Genomic DNA, 21,759 nt, shown 5'->3' on the forward strand with positions numbered 1-21,759 from the left:
GGCTGAGTGACTCACTCATTCCTGGATTTCGTTCAAAATAAGTTATATAATAATGCAGGGTTAAAGACACATTCTTTATTATTTTCTTTAGTATACGCAGTCTCTCATCTTGTTACAGCTCATTCCGTTTGAATTATGTGGATTATAATAAATTGAAATACAGTGCATTCGGAAAGTATTCAGACCCATTGACTTTTTTCCACATTTTGTTACTTATTATAGCCTTATTATAAAATTGATGAAATTATTATTTTTTCCACATCAATCTATACACAATAGCCCATACTGACAAAGACAAAACAGGTTTTTACAAGTTTGTGCGAATAAAAAAACAGAAGTACATTATTTATATAGGTATTCAGACCCTTTGCTATGAGACTCGAAATTCAGCTCAGGTGCATCCTGTTTCCATTGATCATCCTTGAGGTGTTTCTACAACTTGATTGGAGTCCACCTGAGGTAAATTCAACTGATTGGACATGATTTGGAAAGGCACACACCTGTCTGTATAAGGTCCCACAGTTGACAGTGCAAAAACTGAGCCATGAGGTCGGAGGAATTGTGTGTAGAGGTCTGAGACAGGATTGTGTCGAGGCACAGATCTGGGGAAGGATACCAAAACATTTACGCAGCATTGAAGGTCCCCAAGAACACAGTGGCCTCCATCATTCTTAAATGGAACAAGTTTGGAACCACAAAGACTCTTACTAGAGCTGGCTGCTCGGCCAAGCTGAGCGATAGGGGGAGAAGGGCCTTGGTCAGGAATTTGACTCTGACATAGTTCCAGAGTTCTTCTGTGGAGATGGGGAAAACCTTCCAGAAGGACATCCATCTCTGCAGCACTCCACCAATCAGGCCTTTATGGTAGAGTGGCCAGATGGAAGCCACTCCTCAGTAAAAGGCAGATGACAGCCCGCTTGGACTCTCAGACCATGAGAAACAAGATTCTCTAGTCTGATAAAACCAAGATTGAGCTCTTTGGCCTGAATGTCAAGCATCATGTCTGTAGGAAACCTGGCACCATCCCTACAGTGAAGGTGGCAGTATCATGCTCTGGGGATGTTTTTCAGCGGCAGGGACTGGGAGACTAGTCAGGATCAAGAGAAAGATGAACGGAGAAAAGTACAGAGAGATCTTTGCTAAAAACATGCTCCAGAGCGCTCTGGACCTCATACTGGGGCGAAGGTTCACCTTCCAGAAGGACAACAACCCTAAGCATACAGCCAATGCAACGCAGAAGTGGCTTTGGGACAAGTCTCTGAATGTCCTTGAGTGGCCCAGCCAGAGCCCGAACTTGAACCTGATCGAACGTCTAAAATAGCTGTTCAGCGATGTTCCCCATCCAACCTGACAGAGCTTGAGAGGAACTTCAGAGAAGAATGGGAGAAACTCCCCAAATACAGGTGTGCCAGGCTTGTAGCGTCATACCCAAGAAGACTTGACTGTAATCGCTGCCAAAGGTGCTTCAACAAAGTTCTGAATAAAGGGTCTGAATTCTTATGACTGAGTTTCTTTTCTTAAAATAAATGTAAAAAAGTATTTAATCCATTTTAGAAAAAGGCTGTAACGTAACACAATGTAAACAATGTCAAGGGGTCTGAATACTTTTCCGAATGCACTGTATATGAACAGTGTGATGTGATGTGTAAATCTGGCTACTCTGCTATCTACATGATCAATCATCAACGCTCAGGGTGGGGACGGACATCTCATCTCAGTAAGAGCGCAGTTCATCTCATCCATGTAACGCCTTTTTCTTGTGACGGGTAGGCCTACATTTGCTGCAGTATAGCCTATACTGCACTATTAGAAAAAAGGGTGCTATCTACAACCAAAAAGGGTTATTTTGCTTTCCTCATAGAAGAACCCTTTGAAGAACCCCTTTTGCTTCCAGGTAGAACCCTTTTGGTTCCAGGTAGAACCCTTTCCACAGAGGGTTCTACATGGAACAGGAAATAGTTCTATCTGGAACCAAAAAGGGTTCCCCAATCAGGACAGCCGCAGAACCCTTTTGGAATCCTTTTTTCTAAGAGTGTACAGTGGCCTAACATAAGGACTGAATGCTCGTCTAATTTACACATCTCCATCTGGCTTTCGGGGTCACTGTATTTTTTTATTGTAAAGAAGATTCTTTAATTGTAGCTGCAGAGATTTAAAACAGCTACTAACTCGGGTATCGTTGCATTAAATCAGTGCATACACGAGCACTCTATCGCAGTCTCTGTCTCTCCATCAATTCCATTCAATTTGCATCCAAAATAGATAATCCTGTTCAAGGATTATATACAGTGCCTGTCAAAAGTTTGGACACCTACAGTGGGGAGAAAAGGTATTTAAAATTAGATTCTTCAAATAGCCACCCTTTGCCTCGATGACAGCTTTGCACACGTACTGTAATTGGTTCTTTCTTTTGTTGGTACAGGAGCAAAATGCAATTATTTTGTCAAAATGTATAAATGCTCGAGTCTGTTGAATAATTTATAGTTTGAATGGCGAGTCCAGCTTAACCTGCTCAAGAGAAGTAGGGGTCAGCATAATGATAATAAGCCAAGGATATACTGTAATAGTCTGTGCCATCTAGAGACTGAGCCATTCTGGTCATTCCATGTGAGTATTCTTTCTTTAGATCTCTCTTCCACTCACTGCTACTCTCCCTCTCTCTCTCTATCTATCCCTCCCTCACGTCATCCCTCTTCTCCTCTCTCTCTCTCATATCCTCTGACTCCCTCCATAACTATTCTCTGCTCTCTCTCCCTCTCTCCTCTCCCTCCCTCCATCCCTCCGCTCTCTCTCATTTTCTCTGACTCACCTTCCTCCGGTATGATGTGCAGGGTGACGATGAGTCCGGCGTCTTTGATGAGCTTGACGATGTCGGCGTGGGGCATGCTGATGATGGACTGCCCGTTGACGGCCAGGATCCGGTCGCCAACCTTCAGGCGGCCGCAGCGATCCGCTGGGCTGCCCTCGATGATACGCCCAATCTTGTGGGGCACAGCTAGTAGGGGGAGTAGAATCAATGTTTTGGCAAATATGTGCATAAACTTGTCAAGTGCTGGACAGAAAATAAATTGTAAATGAAAGTATTCTCCGCAAATCTGCCCCCTGGTGGTTTATTGAGATGCACACACACAAACAAGAATGTTTTGATCCCACCTGGTATTTGAAGAACATCCCAGTGGGACTGAAATGTTGTCTTGTGTGTTTCTCAACAACCCACTGTGGGAGCATATTACAGAAGAAACATTTTAACGTCTTTTGCTCTCAAATCACTCCCTATCGCTACCCCAGAGTTTCCCAAACTCGGTCCTGTGGATCCCAAGGGGTGCACATTTTGGATGTTGCCCTAGGCACTACACAGCTAATTCAAATAATCAAAGCTTGATGATGAGTTGATCATTTGAATACGCTGTATCGTGCTAGGGCAAAAAAAAGAAATATGCACAGGGTTGACAAAGTGCACTGAGCAGTCACACAACTTGAGCCTGCTCTGAGTTTGCCCCATTGGGCAGGTGATTAAAAAAAAGTGACAAAAGCTGAAGAACATACACACATCCAGGTACTTTCCACAGGTGCTGGAGTTGTAGGGAAAGTCATGGAAAACAGAAAGGAAAATGCAGCACACTGCTGCTCATGCTCCCAGGTGATATTTATTAAGACAACAACGTTTCGACCCTTAGGTGGAAGGTCCTATATATAAGGGTACAGTACTCAGTGACATCACTTCCTGAAACAGGAGGTAAAAAAATGTGTAACAGTTTCACAATATTAACATTCAATGTATCAAAATATATGATCATACACAGGGATTGTAATCAGTATTTACAGTAATTCACATACAATATTCAATTAGGATTTTTTTTAAACGATAAAAAAAAAGGTCAACATTCTCGTTAAGGCCAAGAGGAGACAGTGTGTTGAGGCTGTGGATCCAAAAAGATTCCCTTTGAAGAAGTTTCCTCTCAATGTCCCCTCCCCTGCGTGACATCTTGACCATTTCTATTTCAATGTATCTCGGAGAGTTAATAGGATGTCCAGCTTGTACAAAATGAGCAGTAACCGTATTTTTGTCTCACCTGTCCGTATATTGCTGCGGTGCTCATTGATTCGTGTCTTAAGGCTTCTACAGATTTTCCCTATGTAAGACAGACCACAGGGACATTTCAACATGTAAATAACATTGGTGGACATGCAGGTAATCAGACCCTTGATCTTAAATCTTTGTCCTGTGTGGGGGTGGGTAAATGAGTTGTCAGATCCCCTGAAGGGAGAAATTATGGTTCACTATCCTAATACCCTCTTCCTGTCAAACCATAAGATGTAAGGATTGGAGGGAAGGTGTGCCTAAAGAGGAGTATATATATATACACTTGTAGTGGTGGAAACATGTCTTTGTCTGAATACAGCTGTGCCAACCCTTTGGGAAGAATTAAACTTGGTTAAGCTTCTCTAGTGAGTTATTTACTTTGAAAATTTAGAACCTAACACTTTTCTCTGGTGGGTAATCAGATTTAACCACAATATCTCTCAGATTTGGGTGTCTTTTAAAAACCATACGTGGGGGATATTTAAAAATGGGTTTCAATTGTGGGTCAGTGTCAATAATGTACCAGTGCTTCCTGATAATGTCTTTAAATGCCTTCTCTTCAGAGGAAACTTTTTCCTCCAGATCAAAGGGACAGTGATGGGGAGCACTTCGGCCCTCCTTTTTCTATAGTCCATGATTAGCTACTTTGTCTTGCTCACGTCAAGGGAGAGGTTGTTGTCCTGGCACCACACTGCAGGCTGTCTCATCGTTGTCGGTGATCAGACCAACCACTGTTGTGTTGTCAGCAAACTTAATGATGGTGTTGGAGTCGGGCTACGCAGTCGTAGGTGAACAGGAGGGGACTAAGCACGCACCCCTGAGGGGCTCCAGTGTTGAGGATCAATGTGGCAGATGTGTTGTTGCCTACCCTTACCACCTGGGGGCGGCACGTCAGGAAGTCCAGGATCCAGTTGCAGAGGGAGGTGTTTAGTCCCAGGGTCCTTAGCTTAGTGATAAGCTTTGTGGGCACAATGGTGTTGAAAGCTGAGCTGTAGTCAATGAACAGCATTCTCACACGTTAGGAAGTCCAGGTGGGAAAGGGTAGTGTGGAGTGTGATTGCGTCATCTGTGGATCTGTCGGGGCGGCATGCAAATAGGAGTGGATCTAGGGTTTCTGGCATGATGCTGTTGATGTGAACCATGACCAGCCTTTCAAAATACTTCATGGCTACCGACACAAGTGTACAGGGTGGTAACACTTGCTTTGAGTACACGTCCTGGTAAATTGGTCTGGCCCCGCGGCTTTGTGAATGTTGACCTGTTTAAAGGTCTTGCTCACATCGACTATGGAGAGCGTCATCACAACATCCCCTGCAAAAGCTGGTGCTCTCATGTATGCTTCAGTGGGGTTTGCCTCGAAGCGAGCATAAAAGGCATTTAGCTCATCTGGTAGGCTCGTGTCACTGGGCAGCTCACGCCTGGGTTTCCCTTTGTAGTCTGTAATATTTCTCAAGCCCTGCCACATCCGACGAGTGTCAGAGCCAGTGTAGTAGGATTCAATCTTAGTCCTGTATTGATGCTTTGCCTGCTTGATGGTTCGTCTGAGGGCATAGCAGGATTTCTTATAAGCGTTTGGATTAGTGTCCCGCTCCTTGAAATCGGCAGCTCTATCCTTTAGCTTGGTGCGGATGTTGCCTGTAGTCCATGGCTTATGGTTGGGAAATGTACGTACGGTCACTGTGGGGACAACATCGGCGATGCACTTATTGATGGGAAAAATATTGTTTTCCCATCTCAGTTCTAACCTTAGGAACAGACAAGGACAGCAGTGACTGTGAACAAAGACTGTATTGAGTGACTGATGCTCCTGCATGGTTCCCAGCCAAAATAGTTTGGTATAGTTTGTGCATATATTATGATAACATTTTGTGACATTTTTATTTGTTTTCAACTTCAGCGAGGGTTCAAAAACACCCCCCAAAAATCTGTAGGCAAGCCAAAGTTCGGAGCCGATGTCTACGCCTCTTCGTCTGTGATTCCTCAATAAAGTATTTGTTGTCATTCAACGAGAGACGACCCGTTTTCATGCACATTTTTTCATTGAGAAATACTGCACCTAACATCTTAGTTAGATGTGAAATTGCGCAACTAAATTTAATGACAGATTTCTTGAGTGATCTTAGATTCATTTTGACTATTTTGAGGAAGTGTATACTGGCTACGGCATCTCAAAAAGGACAAACAGTACTATTGCCAATTTTTTCTCATTTTTCAAGCGAAGGTCTTTTAAGGGAGTATGCGAGCACACTCGTTTGGTTGGGCTAGCTTAGTTCAGATAGGCGCCAGTAGAACTGATGCATGCTGACGCTTTAAGGAACAGAGACACAAAGGGAGTTGCCTTATCAATGCCTTGTACACAAAGTGTACCAGTGCTTTAGCCTCCTGGTGGAGAGAGAGGTACATTGTACAATGGCATAAAAATCAGTGTTTGGTGAGTGATAGTAATACACCGTGTCCAGAGTTTTTAACGTACTTGCTAACATCACCATAATCCAGAACCGATAAAAAGTGCTTTGTTCCTAAAATAAAAAACAATTTCAGTTTCTTGGTCAAGTTATCAATGTGCGGTTTAAAATTCAGATTTTCCTCTAACCAAATCCCAAGATATTTTTAGGAGATGACCCAATCAATTTGCTAGCCTTTTAGAGTTAAAATCTGCCCGTGACTCCATCTGTCTACTTTCAGAGAAGAGAAAAACGTATATTTTGTTTTCCTTGTTTTAAGCACAACTTTAAAATCGAAAATCTGAACAGCGTCCTGAAAAGCCTTCTCAATATTAGACGCGCTAGAAGAAATAATTGTGTCATCAGCATACAGATGGAGATTTGCAGAGTCAACAGTCTCCCCTATATCATTAATATACAGACCTAAAATAGACCCCAGGGGAACTCCTTTTGTAAGCCTTTGAAACTCAGATTTCATACCCTCCTGTGCCACACACTTGAGTTCTGTCAGAAAGGTAGTTTTGTAACCAATGCATCAACTTCCGGCGCCGACCGAGATGGCCGCCTCGCTTCGCGTTCCTAGGAAAATATGCAGTATTTTGTTTTTTTATGTGTTATTCCTTACATTGGTACCCCAGGTAATCTTAGGTTTCATTACATACAGTCGGGAGGAACTACTGAATATAAGAGCAACGTCAACTCACCATCGTTACAACCAAGAATATGACTCTCCCGATGCGGATCCTGTGTTTTGCCTTCCACCCAATACAATGGATCTGATCCCAGCCGGCGACACTAAACAACGACGCCGTAAACGGGGCAAACGAACCGGTCTCCTGGTCAGGCTTCGGAGATGGGCACATCGCGCTCCACTCCCTAGCATACTACTCGCCAATGTCCAGTCTCTTGACAACAAGATTGATAAAATCCGAGCAAGGGTAGCTTTCCTGAGAGATATCAGAGACTGTAACGTTCTTTGCTTCACGGAAACATGGCTTACTCGAGAGACGCTAACGGAGTCGGTGCAGCCAGCTGGTTTCTTCACGCATCGCGCCGACAGAAACAAACATCTTTCTGGTAAGAAGAGGGGCGGGGATGTATGCATTATGATTAACGAGACGTGGTGTGATCATAACAACATACAGGAACTCAAGTCATTCTGTTCACCTGATATAGAATTCCTCACAATCAAATGTCGACCGCATTATCTACCAAGGGAATTCTCTTCGATTATAATCACAGCCGTATATACCCCCCCCCCCCCCCAAGCAGACACATCGATGGCTCTGAACGAACTTTATCTGACTCTTTGTAAACTGGAAACCACACACCCTGAGGCTGCATTCATCGTAGCTGGGGATTTTAACAAGGCTAATCTGAAAACAAAACTCCCTAAATTCTATCAGCATATCGATTGTGCTACCAGGGCTGGTAAAACCTTGGATCATTGTTATACTAACTTCCGCGACGCATATAAGGCCCTCCCCCGCCCTCCTTTCGGAAAAGCTGACCACGACTCCATTTTGTTGCTTCCAGCCTACAAACAGAAACTAAAACAGCAAGCTCCCGCGCTCAGGTCTGTTCAACGCTGGTCCGACCAATCTGATTCCACGCTTCAAGACTGCTTCGATCATGTGGATTGGGATATGTTCCGCATTGCATCCAACAACAACATTGACAAATATGCTGATTCGGTGAGCGAGTTCATTAGAAAGTGCATTGACAATGTCGTACCCACAGCAACGATTAAAATATTCCCAAACCAGAAACCGTGGATTGATGGCAGCATTCGGGTGAAACTGAAAGCGCGAACCACTGCTTTTAACCAGGGCAAGGTGACCGGAAACATGACCGAATACAAAGAGTGTAGCTATTCCCTCCGCAAGGCAATCAAACAAGCTAAGTCCCAGTATAGAGACAAAGTAGAGTCGCAATTCAACAGCTCAGACACAAGAGGTATGTGGCAGGGTCTACAGTCAATCACGGATTACAAAAAGAAAACCAACCCCGTCGCGGACCAGGATGTCTTGCTCCCAGACAGACTAAATAACTTTTTTGCTCGCTTTGAGGACAATACAGTGCCACTGACACGATCCGCTACCAAAACCTGCGGGCTCTCCTTCACTGCAGCCGAGGTGAGTAAAACATTTAAACGTGTTAACCCTCGCAAGGCTGCAGGCCCAGACGGCATTCCCAGCCGCGTTCTCAGAGCATGCGCAGACAGGCTGGCTGGTGTGTTTAAGGACATATTCAATCAATCCTTATCCCAGTCTGCTGTTCCCACATGCTTCAAGAGGGTCACCATTGTTCCTGTTCCCAAGAAAGCTAAGGTAACTGAGCTAAACGACTACCGCCCCGTAGCACTCACTTCCGTCATCATGAAGTGCTTTGAGAGACTAGTCAAGGACCATATCACCTCCACCCTACCTGACACCCTAGACCCACTCCAATTAGCTTACCGCCCCAATCGGTCCACAGACGACGCAATCGCAACCACACTGCACACTGCCCTAACTCATCTGGACAAGAGGAATACCTATGTGAGAATGCTGTTCATCGACTACAGCTCAGCATTTAACACCATAGTAACCTCCAAACTCGTCATCAAGCTCGAGACCCTGGGTCTCAACCCCGCTCTGTGCAACTGGGTACTGGACTTCCTGAAGGGCCGCCCCCAGGTGGTGAGGGTAGGTAACAACATCTCCACCCCGCTGTTCCTCAACACTGGGGCCCCACAAGGGTGCGTTCTGAGCCCTCTCCTGTACTCCCTGTTCACCCACGACTGCGTGGCCATGCACGCCTCCAACTCAATCATCAAGTTTGCGGAGGACACTGCAGTGGTAGGCTTGATTACCAACAACGACGAGACGGCCTACAGGGAGGAGGTGAGGGCCCTCGGAGTGTGGTGTCAGGAAAATAACCTCACACTCAACGTCAACAAAACAAAGGAGATGATTGTGGACTTCAGGAAACAGGAGAGGGAGCACCCCCCTATCCACATCGACGGGACAGTAGTGGAGAAGGTGGAAAGTTTTAAGTTCCTCGGTGTACACATCACGGACAAACTGAATTGGTCCACCCACACAGACAGCGTTGTGAAGAAGGCGCAGCAGCGCCTCTTCAACCTCAGGAGGCTGAAGAAATTCGGCTTGTCACCAAAAGCACCCACAAACTTCTACAGATGCACAATCGAGAGCATCCTGTCGGGCTGTATCGCCGCCTGGTACGGCAAATGCTCCGCCCACAACCGTAAGGCTCTCCAGAGGGTAGTGAGGTCTGCACAACGCATCACCGGGGGCAAACTACCTGCCCTCCAGGACACCTACACCACCCGAAGTCACAGGAAGGCCATAAAGATCATCAAGGACAACAACCACCCGAGCCACTGCCTGTTCACCCCGCTATCATCCAGAAGGCGAGGTCAGTACAGGTGCATCAAAGCGGGGACCGAGAGACTGAAAAACAGCTTCTATCTCAAGTCCATCAGACTGTTAAACAGCCACCACTAACATTTAGTGGCCGTTGCCAACATACTGACTCAACTCCAGCCAATTTAATAATGGGAATTGATGGAAATTATGTAAAAATGTATCACTGGCCACTTTAAACAATGCCACTTAATATAATGTTTACATATCCTACATTACTCATCTCATATGTATATGTATATACTGTACTCTATATCATCTCCTGCATCTTGCCATCTTTATGTAATACATGTATCACTAGCCACTTTAAACTATGCCACTTTATGTTTACATACCCTACATTACTCATCTCATATGTATAGACTGAACACTATACCATCTACTGCATCTTGCCTATGCCGTTCTGTACCATCACTCATTCATATATCTTTATGTACATATTATGTATCCCTTTACACTTGTGTGTATAAGGTAGTAGTTGTGGAATTGTTAGGTTAGATTACGTGTTGGTTATTACTGCATTGTCGGAACTAGAAGCACAAGCATTTCGCTACACTCGCATTAACATCTGTTAACCATGTGTATGTGACAAATCAAATTTAATTTAATTTGAACACTTTAAAAAACATTTATTTTGTCCATACAACAGCAGGGCATGGTCAACAGTGTCGAAGGCCATTGATAAGTCAATAAAAAGTGAAAGTGTGAGAGAAATTACGTGTTCACCTGATTTGTTTAATATTAATAGTTAATAAATATACGCTGAACAATAGTAAGACATTTGCATTCTAACAATCCACGTTCACTCCCCGCAGCTGGTCCAGGCGTGTAGTCAAGGATATTCTTGGCGACTACGGGGTAGAGATAACTTGAGGGACAGAACAACATGTTCTTGTTTCCAATCATCTTTGCTTCGGAGTAACTTGGTCACACCGGCATAAGACAAAGAGCCTCTGAGAGTGACCACAGTTCCTCAGTCCGTCCTGTTCTTTTACTATCTTCCAGGGCACAGCTGTGTGGAGATATGAAGAGAACAGAGGCTAACTTGGTAGAGAAAGGAGTAACGGAACTGCCGTTATCACTTGTTTGTGCGTCATGACCTCACACACCCGAAAAAAAAAAGCCACAAGAAGAAAGCAAGGTATCTTATGATGCCCTGGGGAGGGGTGGAACCAACCGTGACTAAGCAGTTTTTGTGTTTCTATATAACCCCATTGCATTTGTGTATTATTCGGGCTCAGAACAATCACCTACGGGTGGTTTTTGACCAGCTCTACTATTGCAATAATTAATCAATATTAAAGGTTGATTGTTTGAAGAAATTGAAAGTCTCTTCTCCCTTACTTGATTAGAATTCCCACAACAAAACACAATGTTTCTTGTCCTGAACAGCTAGAATATCACCTACAGCCTTAGTTACCACAGTAATCGTGTATTATGCTTGCCACAAACATGCCTGGAATTTAGATAAAATTGAGTTATCATAAAGAAAGTCTTTCAACTGAGTTCACCTGGTTTTCCCATTTTTTTGCCAGTGCAGACAGTTTAGATATGGGACGATAGTTATCCATCTGGGTTCGATCTCCACCCTTATGTAAAAAGGTGTAGGCTGCTTTCCAGACATTTGGAATCGTATTACTCGCCAATACAGTATGAGTGAGAGTGGTAGAGAAGGAGGGTAGCAATGATCTCTGCACCACTTTAAAAAAATAAGTGTTCAATTTATCCGGGCCAGCCGTTTTCTTAATGTCAATAGATTTGAGTGCCCTTACAACTTCTGAAAGCTCAATTTCGATCGAATTAGATGTTAGGGTTGAGTTCATTATCAAATAGTTGCCCAGCCTCAGCAAAATGCTCATTAAACATGTCAAGCAGTTTATTGTTGTCAGTCACGTCCATTGAATTTGAGGTAAATTGAAGCGGAAGACCAGAAGAGTTTGTGTTTGCATTCATAGACTTAATGGTTTTCGATTATTTGGTCGGGTTATTGATGTTTGCCTTGGTGGATTCGTAATCGGAGCTAGATTTGCATTTCCATATTAACAAGGTGCACTTATTTCTCAGTGCCCGGAATAGCTCCAATTCAGCCTGGGAGTTACCCTTTCTGGCTTTGGCTCATTGTGTATTTCGGATCAAATTATGGATCAAATCAGATAATTATACTGTAAACAAGGGATTGTCTCAACCTCTTACCCAGTACTTTTTGAGAGGGGCGTGTTTATCACAAGTAGTAGAAACATGGAATGAAAATAGGAGAATGCCTCCTCGACGAACCGCTTGTAGTCCCCAGGACCGAGTTTGGGCAACCCTGCCCTACCCCTTGGCCATAACCCCTCGATGTTAGCTTGTCTGAAGGGTCTGGATAGGTCCTGTATTTATTTACCACAGTGTAGTGCTAAAGCTTCCACCATATTGCTTCTACCTGACAGATCTGCAAACATCGAAGGGTAAGGACTGGCCAAGAGGGACGGGTAGTTGTAGAAGTGTAATGTTTTATTACAAGTTATTACAAATGTTCTAACATCATGGCAAAAGGTTTATCTCCCCTCTTGGCTAACTTTAAAACACATGGAGTGGTGTTGTGTAACTTTCAATTAACAGAAAATTCCAAAAGGTCTACTATATAATGGACTGATACTTGGAATTGGAGCACCCATCCTGTTCTATTCCAGAATAACCCTTAGCGCGAGACATAGAAATAGAGTTACTTTAGTAGTTTTGCTCGGGTGATTCTATTCCTACGGCACTTGAGAGACATCGTGTGACTCACTGATGACAGCTGTGTTCTCCGGTCGGTTCAGCGAGCTGATGATGACAAAGCCGAAGCCCTCGTTCTCTTTGCGGTGGATGATGACATCACTGGTATGCAGGGGGACGGCGCCCTCCGGAGGGGAGGCGGTGGATGGTGGCGGGACATTGCCGGGGGTTACGGGACAGGAAGCTGAGGCGGCGTCGCTGCGCGGGGAATTGTGCTGCGGGGACACGGAGCCAGGGCTACGGCCGTTCACCCCTAACACCTCACCTACAGAGGGCAGCAGAAATCGAGAGAGAGATGTTGAAGTTAACTTTTCTTCTACCCTCTCTATACTACATACCCTTCTCACCAGGGAAGTGGACTCTCCTCCTGACCGTCAGCCTGATCTGGCCGTTGTATAATGTATATAGTGCAGTGGAGGCTCCTCAGAGGAGGAAGGGGAGGACCATCCTCCTCAGTGAATTTCATAAGAATAAAAATCATAAAACATTTATACTTTTTAGATAAAACTATACTAAATATAATCACGTCAAAAAAGTATTTATTAAAACACACTATTTTGCAATGGTCTACAGTAGCCTCAACAGCACTCTGTGGAGGGTAGCACTATGGTGTAGCTGGAGGACAGCTAGCTTCCGTCCTCATCTGGGTACATTGACTTCAATATAAAACCTAGGAGGCTCATGGCTCCCACCCCCTTCCATAGACTTACACAGTCATTAGGACAACTTCCAGGGGAAGTTGTCCTTCAAACTATCAGAGCTCTTGCAGCATGAACTGACAAGTTGCCCACCCAATCAAAGGATCAGAGAATGAATCTAGTACTGAAAGCATAAGTTACAGCAAGCTAGGACTGCAGTGCATAAATTTGGTGAGTAGTTGACTGAAAGTGAAAGGAAAAACAATAGTTGAAAAGTTTTGAACAAATTGATTTCTTCCAAGATGAAGGAGAAGCAAGAGAGAGAGAGATTGTCACTTTTCACTTTCAGTTTCACTTACTTAGCTAGCAAATGCAGCTAGCTAGTTTAGCCTACTCAAACACTATCCAACACAACACTGGAACTCTTCCAAGTCAAGTTAAGCTTTTACTAATTTATTGCCATCGGAGTCTTGCTTACTGACTGTACACTGTAACGTTACTGCATGATTGTTTCAGGTTTAATGAGGCGTTACTTATATTAGATATGTTGACTATCACGTTACTTCAGCTAATATGGTGACAACGATGTAGGCTGTGTGTAATGGTTATGATATGGTTTGGCTTAGAAAGGTTTTTTGCCTTGTCACATACAGCTGATGTGTTTGTGCATTGAAGTCCACAAGTGTATGGACAAGGTGAGAGGAGGAGAGCACACATAGATACGAGAAGGAATAAACCATGGATGCTATGAAAGTGAACTGTGTTTGCACGTGATCAGGGGTGTATTAATTCTGCCAATTCTGTTGAAAAAAAATCTTAAATGGAAACAAATGGAACAAAACGGAGATGAACATACCTGAATTTGTGCAATAGGAACTCTCGTTTGAAACTGTTGGACTAATGATTACACCTTATATCAGCCAGATGCAGGCAAGAGTGTGCAAGGCGGAATTGAATGTGTCACTGTCTGTCAGCTCCAATTTGTCTCTTGACCTGTGTTGCACCTACATTGTAAACTTTTATTCATAGGCTAAGTTGTAGCAACATCATAATGGGTATGGAGAAAATGTGAGTATTAGTGTATACGTTGTAGGGAATACTACTCACTGAGGAAGTGGACTCTCCTCCGGACCTTCAGGCTGACCTGACCGTTGTGTGCAGCGGCGTGCATCTGGTCGATCACGTATCTGTGTGGTTTCCCAGCAACCACCATCTTATCCACGGAGATGAGCTCGTCCCCAGGTCGAAGACGTCCATCGCGCTCTGCAGGAGTGTTCTCTATGATCGCCCCAATCACAATCTGTTCAACGACAATCGATATTAGATTTTCTCACTCGTCAGGACACTGTTGTTCAGACGAGCTAGCCAACCACACAGGTACAGTAACACAATCACTTCAAACTGAAGCTGGAAAGACTGCAAATTAGCTGCGTTTCGTTTGACCTTTTTTCAATTGACATTCTTTGTACAGTATATATCCATAAAAATGATGCTATCTGATTCATGATTTCGACTGGTTGAGAAATGCTGCCTGCCTGTCTGTCTCGCCCCGACACGTTCATTACTATGGGACAGCTGGAGATCAAATTTGAATATTGAAAAAATGTTGCAAAGTCGGAGAAACAGACAGCAAGGTTTATACAAATCTCCGCTGTTGAAAACTAAATGTTAGTCTAAAAGTAATGGGAGATAATGTCTAGATGCTTTTTATAGTGTAGATCAAGTTTATAGATTGCATGGCTGGGCTGATGAGACAGTGGATTGCGCAGTCAGATAGAACAAAGTAAAAAGGCATTTTAACGTCATAGATTTAACCGGTGGTAACTTGAGGATAGACACCGGCAGGAATGTGGTTTTAACCAAACAGCATTCAGTATTAGACCCACCCGTTGTATAAATTATGTTAGGTGTGTATTACATGTTGTTCAGTATGTTAGGTGTGTAGGCAGCAGCAGGCAGCAGGTGTGTTCAATGAGGTTAGACATGCTAGATGTGTATAATGGTGTGTGTTGTCCAGCCCGTCCCATACGAGCCTTGTCGCGGGCGTCCGGACTCACAGCCTGCACGGCCTCGTCTCCCCCCAGGATGCGGAAGCCAAACCCAGTCTTCTCCCTCAACAGGTGAACTTCCACCTCCTGGTACTCTGGACCTGATAGGGGGAGAGAAAGAGAGAGTGGGAGGGAGGCACAGGGAGAAATGGAGGGGATGAGGAAGGAGAGGGAAGGGAGAGGGAGAGGGAGAGAACGATAGGGAGAGGATTAGAAAAAACAAGGATAAAAAGAGGTGAGAGAGATGAGGGGATGCAGATAGTGAGGAAGAAAGAATTTGAATGCAGAGAATTCCCCCACAAACACAGACTACGGTGGCCAAGAGAGGAGAGAATTCGGCACTGATTTGTAATCTATCAGGATCGAGAGATCAATATCCTTCATAGACTGAATAAGAAAAAAGACAGACCGGTACAAATTCTACTGATTGCATATTCATTATTCACACTTAGTGTTGTTAAGCATTATCTGAATATGCCATACCTAAATAATACTCCATAATGTTATGAAGCTATGTTGATTTAGTTGTTGGTTTTGGTTGCTGTGGATCTAACTTCTGCCACTACTGGACAAAACAGACATTACGTTGCCACATCTTCTCAGTTAAGGAAAAGACTCCACCTCCTATAAGCCACCAGTGCAGAACCAGGAAGCAGAAGCGTGGAACTCGTTCCGGGGTGAAGTTTCCCCAAGGTACAGGTCTAAGATCAGCTTCCCCTCCCCCAATCATAATTTCCCTCCGTTAGTGGGGAAAATCCTAAACTTACCCAAGGTCTTTGTCTCGTGGCAACTTTATCTTACACCATGTAACAATACTCACGTCTACTCTCGTAGATGGCCCTGGACTTCTCATAGAGGTCATATGGGTCGGGTTTGTTGAGGTCGAAGCCCTCTGTGGAGTCGGGGACCGAGGTGCGATGCTGTGACTGGGTAGAGAAGGGTGTGCCGGGGGGAAGCACTGGGGCTGACAAGCAAGTCTGGGGACTTCCATGGGGGTCCCACTGCTCTGGTATCTGAAGGCACAGCAGCAGAGACAGATAGGGATGGGATAAAGGAGAGAGATTTACAGTTGAAGTAGGAAGTTTACATACACCTTAGCCAAATACATTTCAACTCAGTATTTCACAATTCCTGACATTTAATCCTAGTAAAAATTCCGTCTTAGGTCAGTTAGGATCACCACTTTATTTTAAGAATGTAAAATGCCAGAATAATAGTAGAGAGAATGATTTATTTCAGCTTTTATTTCTTTCATCACATTTCCAGTGGGTCAGAAGTTTACATACACTCAATTAGTATTTGGTAGAATTGCCTTGATTGTTTAACTTGGGTCAAATGTTTAGGGTAGCCTTCCACAAGCTTCCCACAATAAATTGGGTGCATTTTGGCCCATTCCTCCTGACAGAGCTGGTGTAACTGATTCAGGTTTGTAAGCCTCCTTGCTCGCACAGGCTTTTTCAGTACTACCCACAAATGTCTATGGGATTGAGGTCAGGGCTTTGTGATGGCCCTCCAATACCTTGACTTTGTTGTCCTTAAGCTATTTTGCCACAACTTTGGAAGTAGACTTGGGGTCATTATCCATTTGGAAGAAACATTTGCGACCAAGCTTTAACTTCCTGACCGATGTCTTGAGATGTTGCTTCAACATATCCACATAATTTTCCATCCTCATGATGCCATCTATTTTGTGAAGTTCACCAGTCCCTCCTGCTGCAAAGCAACCCCACAACATGATGCTGCCACCCCCGTGCTTCACGGTTGGGATGTTGTTCTTCGGCTTGCAAGACTCACCCTTTTTCCTCCAAACATAACGATGGTCATTATGGCCAAACAGTTCTATTTTTGTTTCATCAGACCAGAGGACATTTCTCCAAAAAGTACAATCTTTGTCCCCATGTGCAAACCATAGTCTGGCTTTTTTATGGCAGTTTTGGAGCAGTGGTTTCCTTGCTGAGCGGCCTTTCAGGTTATGTCGATATAGGACTCGTTTTACTGTGGATATAGATACTTTTGTACCTGTTTCCTCCAGCATCTTCACAATGTCCTTTGCTGTTGTTCTGGGATTGACTTGCACTTTTCGCACCAAAGTATGTTCATCTCTAGGAGACCGATCGTGTCTCCTTCCTGAGCGGTATGATGGCTGGGTGGTCCCATGGTGTTTATACTTGCGTACTATTGTTTGTACAGATGAACGTGGTACCTTCAGGCGTTTGGAAATTGCTCCCAAGGATGAACCAGACTTGTGGATGTCTACATTTTATTTTCCTGAGGTTTTGGCTGATTTCTTGTGATTTTCCCATGATGTCAAGTAAAGAGGCACTGAGTTTGAAGGTAGGCCTTGAAATTCATCCACAAGTACACCTCCAATTGACTGAAATTATGTCACTTAGTCAATCAGAATCTTCTAAAGCCATGACATCATTTTCTGGAATTTTCCAAGCTGTTTAAAGGCACAGTCATTTTAGTGTATGTAAACTTCTGACCCACTGGAATTGTGATACAGTCAATTATAAGTGAAATAATCTGTCTGTAAACAATTGTTGGAAAAGTTACCGACTTGTCAAAACTATAGTTTGTTAACAAGAAATTTGTGGAGTGGTTGAAAAACGAGTTTTAATGACTCCAACCTAAGTGTATGCAAACTTCTGACTTCAACTGTATGTCAATTACTTTAATTTAATCCAGTCATGTGTAGATAACTGCGTACACATTTGCACCTTAAAGCTGAATAACAGACCACTCAAAGCTGAATAACAGACCACTCAAATCAACAGGCCATTCAATTCATAGGTGATTTTCATTCATAGGTTTTTCAAGTCCTACAAATTTATTTGATTATTTCTTTATTATTATTATTATTTTTTTTTTAACCTTTAACATCAATTATCTAAAAACGCTTCAGATTCGATATGTTGTAGCTTAGAACTATTTCACATCTGAGGATTTTGTGTTGTGCCCGCCATTGGTTGAGACACAATTTGCTCTTGAATACAGGGTGGGTGTCATTTCAATCATAGAAATATAATTCATAGAATGGATCTATCGCTTCAAACCACGGCAATTTAGCTGGTTCACCATTGACATTTAAATTGAATTGACAATTTATGTAATTACTACTACCAGAAAAGATAGAGACCCGTGCACCGTCGAATAAATGAATAAATGAAAAACCGAGGCTTGAATGCAAAATAAAGATATTTATTAAAACATCATGGTTCCCAAAAAATCATAGCGCAAGAAAGTGCATAAATTAAAGGTGACGACAAAACACAAACATTTTGGCCTCAAGTCATTATCAGTGTAAATCGTCAGTGTTAAACAAATCAAAATATTTTTTTTATTTTTCAAAGTAGCCACCCTTTGCCTTGATAGAATGCTTTTCCAACAAGCTCGAAGAAATTTCCACATATGCAGAGCATTTCTTCGCCGCTTTTCCTTCTCTCTGCACACCAACTCATCACAAACCATCTCAATTGGGTTGAGGTCAGGTGACTTTGGAGGCCAGGTCATCTGATGCAGCACTCCATCACTCTCCTTCTTGGTCAAATAGCCCTTACACAGCATGGAGGTGTGTTGGGTCATTGTCCTGTTGAAAATCAAATGATAGTCCCACTAAGCGCAAACCAGAAGGGATGCCGTATCGTTGCAGAATGCTGTGGTAGCATTTGTGACTGCACTGAGAAACTTTCTCAGTTCTTGACACCCTCCATATTGACTGACCATCATGTCTTAAAGTAATGATGCACTGTCTTTTCACTTTGCTTATTTGAGCTCTTCTTGCCATAATATGGACTTGATCTTTTCCCAAATACGGCTATCTTCTGTATACCCACCCCTACCTTGTCACAACACAACTGATTGGCTGAAACGCATTAAGAAGGAAAGAAATTCCGCAAATTAACTTTTAACAAGGCACCTGTTGATTGAAATGCATTACAAGTGACGACCTCATGAAGCTGGTTGAGAGAATGGCAAAAGTCTACCAGGCTGTCAAGGCATAGGGTGGATACTTTGAAGAATCTCAAATATATTTTGATTTGTTTAACACTTTTTTGGTTCGTACATGATTCCAAATGTGTTATTTAATGTATGCTCTGTCTCAACTGATGGCGGGCACAACACAAAAACCTTAGAGAATGTAAAATAGGGTCTATGGTACAACAAATTAGAATGTGAAAAACATTTGAGTTTACGTGTTTTTAGATCATTGACGTTAAAGGTTAAAAATAAATAAATAATAATAATTATATTCAATTATATTAAGTTTGACAAACCTGTTTGTTCTGCGTCATTCAGGGTTTATATACACTTTGATATGCGCCACCCGGGGGCCATTCAATTTAGCTACATCTAGCTTGTGTTTTTCTTTGGTGCTGAAAAGGGAACTAGGCAGTAATTTAAATAAGATTCATTGTTGAGAACGGTTGCAGCACTGCTGGTTATCTCCTGCCATCCTGGTTGTTAAAGCCTTCGAAAGCATTGCTTGTGAGTACAAATCATTTTCTAAGATGTTTATCTTGTTGTATCAGAGAGTATTTGTACTAGATGGTTGGTAATTCAGGTTTTATGTCAAGTGTACCACCCTGCTAGCCTGCCTAGAGTGTCTGTTAATTGATGTAGCAGCTAGTTCCTTTCATTCAGGTGAAGTTTGTGCACTATTGGTGTTTAGAATAAACATTTTTTTGCAGTTGTTGGCTAAGCATTGTATTGTGTATTTATATATTAGGCTTAAGCTGTATCAGCAATTCCATTATTTTATGTTTCAGTTTCACTCCGTTTCATAAAAAGTCACTTTCTGAGCACTTCTACAATGGGCAAATATGTATAGGAGGTTTCGTTCAAATCATAATGGGTGCTGCCAAAAAGTGATTGAATTCAAATGGATTTACCCTATACATTTTAGCCAGTAGGTCTTAAAGTGGTGCTCACGAGCCAAAAGTGGTCCCCGACAATGATGTACTAAGTCACATATGTACACAACATCCTTGTTCTCTCTTCGGCACCTTGCTGGCTGTCACTCAAATGACAAAAATAACTGAAATTGAAGCAAAAATAACACGAGCCCATCCTCTTTCCAGAGAATTACTGTACAAATAAACATAATAGGCTACCACCAATGTGTATGATTGACTCGAAGCAGGTCAAGAAAGATTGGTTAAATCAGGAGTGAAGCGAAGGCAAAAACATCTCCCAGGCTGCTCAATTAAGTCCCGGAGACAGACAAACCCGCACACACACGCGCACACACACACTGATTAAGTATGTTACTGTGTCACCCTTCTCCCTCTGCAAACAAATACACACACAAATAGTTGTGTTTTACCTGTTTGGAGGTGTTCCATGGAGAGACGTGACCTGCAGAGAAACAGACAACACATTTTAGTCCTGAGAGCAGACACATAACTGTAGATGGGCTATCTTATAACACAGACCAACATTTTTTTTTTGGGGGGGGGGGGGGGGGGGGGATAGTACAAGAGGGAATAGGCTAATGTCAGTGCAATGTAAGAACTGGAATACAGAACTAGAATGAACTATCACAGATTCTATTTGAATCCATACATCGTAGGCTGTTACACATAACACGAGAGCAGAGGGACACCTTTCTACTTAAAAACCAGTGCAACTGGTTATACTCAGTCACTGTGTGAATCACAAAACCAACCTCTGTTTTATCAACATTAAACTGTGTGAAAACGACCCTTCAGAACCCAGAGATAACATTCGCCAGTTTATCGCATTTCCTATTCCTCTTGTTTTTGGGCATTGTTTGTGTAACTTGCCCCTAAATGAGTTTGCTGGTTGCGTTTGGTCTCAACATAATTCCATCATTAGCTGTAGGCTGGAGGGAGCAGATCCCTTTTTAAATCCCTAATAACTTCTAGCTGGGCCGGGAAGAGTTGTACATCACAGGGTAAACACAGGAAACCTAGCGTAGCCTAGTCGCTACATCACAACAAACGATAGAGATGAACAAGAGAGCTCATCTCCTATCCTTGCAATGGCTTATATGAGACAGCATGCACAGCGCCATTGAGGGATAGCTGTACTTTCTTCTTCTTATCCTACATGAGTATCTTGGCAGTCTGTGAATTAACTAAAAAGGTGCATACCACCATCTACTGTGCACAAGTGTGTATTGTCTGAACAGGGATAAAGCCAAGGTTGATGATTTACTGCCACCTGCACTGCTGCAATGGTTTCTCAGGAGTATATTGCATTGGCTGACCTGAATGTAATTCTGTGATCCATCCTTAACCCATAGGAAGCCCAACATAGTTGGCTACTTCAAAATGGTGAACGCCCTCCATGGCAATGCCCGTGCTTGGCTTTGGGCCAAGTGTGCGCTCTATCCAA

The 21,759-nt window shown here is 43.1% G+C and overlaps 1 protein-coding gene across 7 annotated transcripts in view; it reads right to left on the minus strand.

The window, feature by feature from the left end:
- Window positions 1–21,759, minus strand: part of LOC129866629 (membrane-associated guanylate kinase, WW and PDZ domain-containing protein 2-like) — a 274,270-nt gene that overhangs the window by 25,536 nt on the left and 226,975 nt on the right. For 6 of the 7 annotated variants that reach the window (XM_055939391.1, XM_055939390.1, XM_055939392.1 and 3 more), the window contains 6 exons: window positions 20,726–20,757; window positions 16,220–16,412; window positions 15,385–15,500; window positions 14,459–14,651; window positions 12,727–12,978; window positions 2,810–2,995 (listed from right to left, as the gene is read on the minus strand). In XM_055939391.1, coding sequence (XP_055795366.1) covers window positions 2,810–2,995; window positions 12,727–12,978; window positions 14,459–14,651; window positions 15,385–15,500; window positions 16,220–16,412; window positions 20,726–20,757 — 972 coding nt within the window. The remainder of the gene's footprint in view (window positions 1–2,809; window positions 2,996–12,726; window positions 12,979–14,458; window positions 14,652–15,384; window positions 15,501–16,219; window positions 16,413–20,725; window positions 20,758–21,759) is intronic. The other variant, XM_055939396.1, reaches the window with a different exon arrangement.

Source organism: Salvelinus fontinalis, chromosome 12 (assembly GCF_029448725.1).
Source record: "Salvelinus fontinalis isolate EN_2023a chromosome 12, ASM2944872v1, whole genome shotgun sequence".
NCBI lineage: Eukaryota > Metazoa > Chordata > Actinopteri > Salmoniformes > Salmonidae > Salvelinus > Salvelinus fontinalis.